Source organism: Penaeus chinensis, chromosome 28 (genome assembly GCF_019202785.1).
Source record: "Penaeus chinensis breed Huanghai No. 1 chromosome 28, ASM1920278v2, whole genome shotgun sequence".
In the NCBI taxonomy this organism is placed as follows: Eukaryota; Metazoa; Arthropoda; class Malacostraca; order Decapoda; family Penaeidae; genus Penaeus; species Penaeus chinensis.
The window spans coordinates 3,848,655-3,858,654 of record NC_061846.1 but is presented as its reverse complement, the minus strand read 5'-3'; the positions used below and the strand labels follow the sequence as shown (position 1 = coordinate 3,858,654).

General features: G+C 42.7%; 1 protein-coding gene across 1 annotated transcript in view; it reads right to left on the bottom strand.

Annotated features, from left to right (window-relative positions):
• The window catches only part of LOC125040113 (transcription factor GATA-4-like), a gene marked incomplete in the record, with an annotated part of 162,680 nt that overhangs the window by 53,052 nt on the left and 99,628 nt on the right, over positions 1-10,000 (bottom strand). Inside the window, 1 exon segment of the mRNA XM_047634624.1 lies at positions 9,375-10,000. This exon segment is cut by the window's right edge and continues 248 nt beyond it. Within this exon segment, the coding sequence (XP_047490580.1) occupies positions 9,375-9,747 (373 nt within the window).

Below are 10,000 nucleotides of genomic sequence, written 5' to 3'. Positions count from 1 at the left end.
GGAGAAGGGAAGGGGAAGCAGAGGGATAAAAATTAAAAATGGGTAAAGGGAGGAGAAGGAAAATTATATAGATAAGACACGGAGAAAGGAAGAGGGAGTGTGATATAGATAAACACAAGAAAGGGAGAGTGAGAAAATGGAGAAAGAGAGGAAAGGAAAGGTGATAAAGACAAACAAAAACATAATAATAATAAAGAAAGGGAGGAGCGGGAGAGGGATAAAGCTAAAAAAAAAAATAGAAAGAGAGCGAGCGAGAGAGAGAGAGAGAGAGAGAGAGAGAGAGAGAGAGAGAGAGAGAGAGAGAGAGAAGAGAGAGAGAGAGAGAGAGAAAGAGAGAGAGAGAGAGAGAGAGAGAGAGAGAGAGAGAGAGAGAGAGAGAGAGAGAGAAAGAGAGAGAGAGAGAGAGAGAGAGAGAGAGAGAAGAGAGAGAGAGAGAGAGAAAGAGAGAGAGAGAGAGAGAGAGAGAGAGAGAGAGAGAGAGAGAGAGAAAGAGAGAGAGAGAGAGAGAAAGAGAGAGAGAGAGAGAGAGAGAGAGAGAGAGAGAGAGAGAGAGAGAGAGAAAGAGAGAGAGAGAGAGAGAAAGAGAGAGAGAGAGAGAGAGAGAGAGAGAGAGAGAGAGAGAGAGAGAGAAAGAGAGAGAGAGAGAGAGAAAGAGAGAGAGAGAAAGAGAGAGAGAGAGAGAGAGAGAGAGAGAGAGAGAGAGAGAGAGAGAGAGAGAGAGAGAGGGAGAGAAAGAGAGAGAGAGAGAGAGAGAGAGAGAGAGAGAGAGAGAGAGAGAGAGAGAGAGAGAGAGAGAGAGAGAGAGAGAGAGAGAGATTGATAAAGATACGATAAATAAGAACAGTTGATTTATTTCCAACTTTTATGAGACAACGAACAAGGCCATAAGAATAACACCGATAATTATTCTAAAATCAAGACGTAAACGGGAGAGAGAAGGGGAAATAAAAGACAAAACAGGAAGGAAGATAGAGTGATAAAGATTAGAAAGTTAATTAAGGCGATAATATTCTTTTTTTTTTTTCTAACTCTTGCCAATGGAAACGGGATAAGAGACGAAGAAAGGAAGAGGAAGAAGGAATAACGGAGAAAAAGAATGAAAGAGAGAAGAGAAAAAAAAGGTGATAAAGATGGAAATGAAGTTGATTATAGTAGTGAGATTTATTGAATATAATAGTAATGATATAGTTATTAAACTATAGCGAATATTGTGAAGCAAAGACAGATAATTAAAAACATAAAAAAAAGTTTGCAAAAATAAAAGAAAAAATACTACTATTGTTACTATCCATAATAATAACAACAATAATAATTATAATGATAATTATAATAATAACAACAACAATAATAATGAAAAAAACAACAACAAAAACAAAAACAGCAACAACAACAACAACAACAACAACAACAATAATAATAACAATAATAAAATAATAATAATACTGATAATAATAAAAATAATAATAATGATAAAAATAATAACATTGACAATAACAACAATAATAATAATAATAATAATAATAATAATAATAATAATGTCAGTAATCATGGCGAATACGTAATTTAAAAAAAAGTAATAATAAGCGAATGACAGACAACGAGGACAAACCAATAATAGAAAAGATGGAGAAAGGGAGAAACGAGATAATACGATAAGATAGTGACAGACGAAGAATAATGAAGGAATGATAAATATTGGAAGAACAAGAGAAATGGAGAGAAACATAGAAATAGATAAGATAATAAAAATATGAAAATGAGGTAGATAAGATAACGAAAAAAACAAAACAAAAAACAAAGCAATAAACGAATAACATACACAGAAAAAAAGACAAAAAAATAACAGAAAATGGAAGGAAATTGATAATAAAAACAAGAAAGAGATAAGAAATAAAAAAAAAAAAAGTTACACTAGCTTATTAATTATGGATTTTATTTGTGGATAAAAAAGGGAATATGAAAGAGGAAGGAATATTAATAGTAATAAAGATTCATAAAGGAAATGAATAAAGAGGTAATTATTGGATGATGATGGGAAATATAGATGGGAAATAGATAAGGTAGAGGATGAATTGATGATGATAGATAGATATAGATAGATAGATAGATAGATAGAGAGAGAGAGGAGAAAGAAAGTGAGAGAGGAGAGAGAGAGAGAGAGAGAGAGAGAGAGAGAGAGAGAGAGAGAGAGAGAGAGAGAGAGAGAGAGAGAGAGAGAGAGAGAGAGAGAAAGAAAGAGAGAGAGAAAAGAAAACAACGAAGAGTAAAAAAATAATAATAATCAAATACAGGTAATACGGATAACGAACGAAAGAGGAGATGGAAGAGAGATAAACAACAACAACAACAACAAAGAAAGTGAAAAACATAAGGAACAAAAATAAATAAAAAAGATAGATTGAAAAAAAAAAAAAAACGGAAGAAACAAAGAGAGAAATATTAAGAAAACCCAAAGTCCTTAAAAGCGAAAGATGAAGAGAAAGATAAATAACAAAACAAAAAAGAAAAAAAAAAGCTTTAATTCCACTCTATGTCTAGACACTTTACAGCTCCCCCCCAACCCCCAAACCCCTCTCCCCCCTCCCCCTCCCTCTCCCCTTCCCTCGTCCATCACAAGGGGGCACGTGGGAAGTGTCCACCTCCCCCCCTACACCCTACCCCCTACCCCCTCACCCCCCACCTTTGGTTGACCACTGTGGCTAACCGCGTGGACAGACACCCCCACCCCCTCCCCCTTTCCCCATATATACCCCCCCACCCTTTTTCCTATACCCCTACCCCTTCCCCTACCTCCCCCATCCTGTGGTCCTTCCCCTACCCTAATACCCTCCCCCTTCCAAGTACCCCCAACCCCTTCCATTCCCCTTCCCATCTCTCCCCTACCTCCCCTACCACTCCTCCCCCCCTTACTCCCTACCCCCCCACCACTCCCTCCCTCCCTTACTCCCTCCCCCCTCCCCTACCTCCCCCCCCTTACCTTTCCCCCTCCCCACCACTCCCCCCTCCCCCACCCCCCATTAGCGCTTATCAACACGCTAACCAAGGCAGATGACGGAGAAGGGGAAGCTGACCCATCACTTACCTTATGGTTAAAGGTAAGGGGTAAATGTTTAACTTTTTCTTCGTTTTTCGTGTTTTTTTTTTTTTTCTTTTTTTCTTAATCTTATCTTATCTTTTTTTAGGCTTATTTTTTCTACTTTCTTTGGGTGTCCTTTTTTTTTTTTTTTTTTTTTTTTTTTTTTTTTTTTTTTTTTTTACAACTTCATTTTCGACTTTTGTATCGCTTTATTATTGTTTGGGAAATGGGTATTTTTTTTAAACTTTATTTTTCCCCCTAATGGATGGTTGATTATTTGACTAAGCTCGTATAATAATACCAATAATAATAATGATAAAAATAATAATAATAATAATAATAGTAATAACAGTAATGATAATACCAATTATAATAATGATAATAATTTTAATGATAATAACGATAATAACTGATGGGTAAATATTTGATAAAATAATAATAATAATAATAATAATAATAATAATAATAACACTAATAATAATGAAAATAATAATGATAGTAACAATGATACGAATTATAAAGACAATAATTATAATAATAATAATGATAATAACAAGTCTCGTAATTTCTCCATTAATCATTATACAATAAGAAAGAAAGAGCAAATTCCCAATTATAATTTCATAAACAAATTACTTAAAAAAAATCCTCGAGTTTAGTTATACAACTTTAATCAATCTGTGTCAAAAATGAAGCGAAGTTATTATTTGTAACTCCTGATTAAACGTCGTCTGAGTAATTCCATTTATCTCCATGCCATTATCAAAGTTATAACATAATTAAACATAATCAACATAATTACCCCCTTTATTAGGAACACAAGCGTCTTTAAAATAATGATTAGCCACAAGCACCCCATTTGCAATAAGAAATCAATCCATAAAAGTTGCAAAGTTGCCACGAGAAAAGGTCCCTATTAATATAGTAATTACCTAATGCATGCTTCCTATTCCACCTTCGTTTTATATGATCATTTGTCGGCGATCATTAAACAGTAATCTATGCGTGTCTTATTGGCTTGTGAAGGAAGCAGGCAGTCAGCTGTTGCAGGAATAGGGGGAGGGAGGGAGGGAGGGAGGGGGAGAGGGAGAGAGAGGGGGAGGAAGGAAGGGAGGGGGAGGAAGGAAGGGAGGAAGGGAGGGAGGGAAGGAGGAGGAGGAAGGGAGGGAGGAGGAGGAGGAAGGGAGGGAGGGAGGGAGGAAGGGAGAGGGAGAGGGCGGGGTGAAGGCAGATGAGGTGATAAAGGGGTAATAAATGTAGAGGAAGAGAGAGACGAGAGGAAAGAAGGAAGAAGGAGGGATGAGAGAGGGAGGGGGAGGGAGAGGAAAGGTGAGGGAGGGGAAGAAAACGAAGAGGAAAAGGGAATGAGAGAGGAAAGGAAAAGAGGGGCGGGAGAATGAGAGAAAGCATGGAGTAATGCAGAAGGGAAAGAGAAAGGGAGAGGAAGAGAGGAAAAGAAGAAATTAAAGAACAGAAAGATAAAGGAGGGAAGGAGGGATGAGAGGAGAACGTAAATAGTGAAAAAAAAAAGGAAATTGATTATCACCAACAACCATAACGATACCTACTTACAATCACTCTCTCCTTTCTCCATCATTTCTCCATCCTCCACCTCCTCCAACGTGACACCCCCCCCCCCCCACTCCACTGTGAGTGGTGTCTTTTTCTCTGTCTGTTTTTTCTTTTTCCTCTCTCTCTCTCTCTCTCTTCTCCCCCCCCCCCCCCTCTCTCTTCTCTCTCTCTCTCTCTCTGCCTCTCTCTCTCTCTATCTCTCTCTCTCTCTTCTCCCCCCCCCCCCCCTCTCTCTTCTCTCTCTCTCTCTCTCTCTCTCTCTCTCTCTCTCTCTCTCTCTCTCTCTCTCTCTCTCTCTCTCTCTCTTCTCTCTCTTCTCTCTCTTCTCTCTCTCTCTCCCTCTCTCTCATATGTATGCAAATGAATACTTAAACGGTTCCTAACAACCCTTAAAATGACAAAAATGATGACAACCACCACGAAAATAATGACGAGGACGAGGACGACAAACCCAAAAATAATAAACTAATAAAATAAAGCCTGTTTACGTCTCACCGCACTCTATAGCTCCCCCCAAAAATATTTCTTTACAAAAGGATTTCTCTCAGCCACCTCCTCCCCGAGTCTGTATCACACTGTACCACACTGTGTTACAGGGACACTCTCTCTCTCTCCCTCTTAACACTGTATTACACTGACCCTCCATCTTCTATTAATTATGCTGATTCTCCCTGTCACATCTATACCTCGACTGAATACAATGAATTTGCTCAGGTCTTTATAACGAAAGGTTTATCGCCTCGCCCGCGTCCGCCATGACAGTTTAATTCCGGTGCGGGGCTCCGTCGCGCCTTCTGAGGGGATGGAGGAGGAGGGGATGGAGGGTGAGAAGGAGGAGGAGGAACAGGAGGAGGAGGAGGGGGAGCAGGAGGAGGGGGAGGAGGAGGAGGGGGAGCAGGAGGAAGAGGAGGGAGGAGGAGGAACAGGAGGAGGATGAGGAGGAGCAGGAGGAAGAGGAGGGAGGAGGAGAAACAGGAGGAGGAAGAGGAGGAGGAGCAGATAGAGAAGGAGGAAGGGGAGCGGAGGGAGGAGGAGGGGGGACAGAAGGAGGAGGAGGCAGAGGAGAAAGAGGAGGAGACGACGAGACGACGGTAGAGAATAAGAAGAAAGAGAAGGAGGAAGAAGGAAGGAAGAAGGAGATGGAGGACAAGGAACGGGGGAGGAGTAAGAAGTGGCGTTGGAAGACGAGAAGAGAAAGAGGGAGAGAAGAAGAAAAATATGGAGAGAGGATAAAGAATAGGTGGAGGTGAAGGAGAAAGAGAAAGGGGGGGGGTAGGTGGTAGAAGAGGGGGGGGGGTAGGGAAGGTGGTAGAAGAGGGGATGAGAGAGAGAAGAGAGAAAAAAAAGGAAAAAGGGAAGAAGAAGAATATGGACAGCTGACAAACAAGTCGATATTTATTTTCAATAACGAACGCCACAAAACAAAAAACAAACAAAAAAATTCAAACAAAAAAATCAAACAACATTAACGAAATCTGACTCACTTCACCCGCCCCCCCCCCCCCCACACACACAAAAAAAAATCAAATCACCCAGCAAACACACACACAAAAGCCAAAAGGAGAGAGAGAGAGAGAGAGAGAGAGAGAGAGAGAGAGAGAGAGAGAGAGAGAGAGAGAGAGAGAGAGAGAGAGAGAGAGAGAGGAAGAGAGGAAGAGAGAAAGAGAGAGAGAGAGAGAGAGAGAAAGAGAGAGAGAGAGACAGAGACAGAGACAGATAGAAAGAGAAAGAGAGACAGAGACAGATACAGAGAGAAAACAGTAACAGACAGAGACAAAAAAAAAAAAAAAAAAAAAAAAGATCTCCGACCTCATACATCCTACTCCCGCCCATCCGCACGTCAACCGGCCGCCGCACAAAACCGAACGCCGATGCAGTCTGGTCGCGGGCCATTCGAAACCGCTGGATTAACGAAGACCTTGTCTCGCCTGTTTGCTAATATTATGCCTTGAGGTCTTTGTCGCCTCGGTCCTTCTAAGGGGGGGTAGGGAGGGGAGAGACGGGGTTAGGGAGGGGGGGAGAGGAGGGAGGCTAGGGGAGTATTGGGAAGGAAGGGAGGGGGATAGGGAGGGGGGAGAGGGGGGAGGGGGGTAGGGGGGAGGGTGGAGGGGGGAGGGAACGGTGGAGGGAGGGTGGGTAGGGGGTAAGGTGGAGGATGGGGGTAAGGGGGAGGATGGAGGGGTGGAGGGTGGAGGGTGGAGGGAACGGTGGAGGGTGGAGGGGGTAGGGGGTTCGGGAAGGTGGGTAGGGGGAAAGGGGGAGGATGGAGGGAACGGTGGAGGGTGGAGAGGTGGAGGGGGGAAAAGGGGTAGAGGAGGGTAGGGGGGAAGGGGGAAAATGGGGGAGGGAGTTGTTTTTTTTCCGTTGCTAGTATGATTTTTTTTTCTTGTCTTTGTTTTCCTCACTATTAGCATTATTTATATTTCCTAACACTATCATTATCGTTATCATTTAAATGAGAATTATTAATATCATAATTAGCAATATTTTATCATTATACTTCTACGCCCTGTACTATTAATCAAACTATTTCGATTACGATTTTTATCAATATCAAATCTTACTTTCAGAAAAAAAAGAAAAAGAAAAGTATTTTGTTATAAAAGTATTAAGATATGAACTATATACGCAGGTAAATAACCATAACAATAGATATCAATAGACAGATTACCTTAAAAATAGAAAAAAAAGAAGAAGTAAACAGACAAAGAAATCAAATTCAAACTTCCTCGCTCTCATCACGGAGGATCTTAAACCCGGGTTGTACAGAGTCATATGAATGTCTCTCGAACAGCCCATTCCGCCAATTCATAAACATATAAATACCCTCATTACATCTTTGAGTACATCATTCTTGTCATGTTCAATGTTCACCAGCGCCGTACTCGCAGAATATGATCATTGTCGGTTTAAATTCCCTAATCTAACCCGGATTTAAAGAGCTCTAACAGTGGCGTTTCTTCTCCACCCCCCCCCTCCTCTCCCCCCCCCCCCCCCCCCCGTCGTTTTTCGCATTAAAGACGCGTGTGTTATTTACCATTCCGTTTTCTTTCCTAATTGGAGTTTACTGAATACGGTAGCGGTTTACGGTCGCTTATTAATTCCTAAATTCAATGAGGCGGGGGAAGAAGAAGGGACGAAACGGGTAGTAAAAGCAGGTACATCGCGAATCGTATCTTGAACACGTTTATTAGCGATGGTAATGATGCGCAAGTCGTTCTTCATATTTTTTTTTTTTCCAAGTCTTGACCGCTGGGTTATGTTTCCTTTTATACCTTTGTAGACAACTTCATTTGCTGTTTAACAAACTTCCAAGACGATTTTCAGCGGAAGTTTTTTTTTGTTTTTTTTTTTGTTTTATTCATTCGTTTATTTTTAAATGTTTTTTAGAGCGTGAATATTGGTTTTTATTTTCCGAATCATAACGAGGGCAATAAAATACGATCGTAACCATGAGTCCTCGCCAGCAATTCGACCCATCGTCCTTAACAAAACCCTACCTTCTTTTAGATTATCATTACTATCCCTTTACTCTTGGCAATGTTATGATTACCAACCATCGGCCACTTAATGCCATTAGCGCTATATAACACCGGCACTGATATACGTGACGTGTGTACGAAGGCCCGTATCAGCTTTGGCGCGCGGTTGGCATCTGGCGGAGATACGAGCGGAAAACGGCTGTGACGTCAGCGGTATCTCCCTCGTTTCGTCATCTTGCTGACCTTCTCGAACTTTTTTTTTTTTTTTTTTTTACTTTCTTTTTCCTTCCTCCTCGCTCTCTCTCTCTCTCTCTCTCTTTCTCTCTCTCTTTCTCTCTCTTTCTCTCTATCTTTCTCTCTCTCTCTCTTTCTCTCTCTCTCTCTCTCTCTCTCTCTCTCTCTCTCTCTCTCTCTCTCTCTCTCTCCCTCCCTCCCTCTCTCTCTCTCTCTCTCTGTCTCTGTCTCTGTCTCTGTCTCTGTCTCTGTCTCTGTCTCTGTCTCTGTCTCTGTCTCTGTCTCTCTCTCTCTCTCTCTCTCTCACTCCTTTTTACCTTTCTCTCCCCTTCTGTTAGGCAACGTCCATTTGATTCTTTTTATTTGTATTTTTATCAAAGATTCGTTAGGCCACTTGTTCGCTCGGTGAATGATAAAAGATAACAGAGATGGGTGTATGACTATTTTTTTTTTTCCAGGAAGAATATAAAAAAAATCGATTTCATGACACAGCACGAGAGAATTTACAATATCAAGAGACAATGAAATAATTTTATGAAATAATCGTTAACGTAAATATGAAAGAACTGCGGCAGTCGTAAATACATGTTATTATAAAGACATTTACACTTACACACTAATGCACGCAGACGCACATACAGATAAACAAATTTCACGCCCGCAAAAGCCGAGTCTCAGGTACACAATGCACAAACTCCCTTTTTCACTCTCGCTCTCACTTTCATTCTCGTTCAAATCCTCCCTCTCCCTCTTACACTCTCACTCCCACTCCCATCTCCACAATCACCCTCCCTCTTACGCTCCCCCTCCCACTCTCACTCCCATCTCCACTCTCACTCTCACCCTCCCTCTTATACTCTCACTTCCACTCCCATTCTCGCTCTCACTCCCACTCCCATTCTCGCTCCCACTCCTACTCCCATCTTCACGTTCACCCTCGCTCTTACGCTCTCACTCTCGCTCTCACTCTCACTCCCGCTTTCTCTCCCAGAACTGGCACTGGCACTTACTGGTGATGCCCTGGAGGCCCATGGAGTCGTAGTGGCGCCACATGCCGTGGTTCATCTGGGCGTAGGCCTGGTACGGGCTGATGGGCGCCTGCAGGCCCTGGGAGCCCGCGCCCTGCAGGTAGCCCTCCCGCCCGCTGTTGAAGCCGAGGGGCGAGGAGAAGGTCTGGTCAGCGGGCGGGGCCGAGGGCGCCAGGGCCGTGTGCGGGGGCGTCTGCCACATGGACGGCGATGGCGTGGAGGGCTGCACGAGCTGCGCCGAGTACGAGTTGTAGGGCAGCATGTGAGTGTGGGCGTGCGACGAGTACATGGAGGGCGTGAGGAGGTTCTGGCCGCCCTCCTGGCCGTACCCGCCCGCGCTGCCCGGCGGGAACATGGCCGAGAACTCCACCCCGAGGGCTTCTCGCGCGCCGGGGTCGCTCGTGGGGTCCTCCGGGGGTCGAGGGGAGGGGAGGGGAGGAGGGGGGGGTCTTGCAGAAACGTGCTCTCGTACACGTAATTTTCCGATTTCCTAAAACCTCGTCACAACCTTTTTCTTTTCTTTCTATTTCTCTCTCTTATTATCTTTCTTTCTAATTAGCTACAATGATTGAATTATATCCAGAATTAATCTCCGGATCGAAATGATT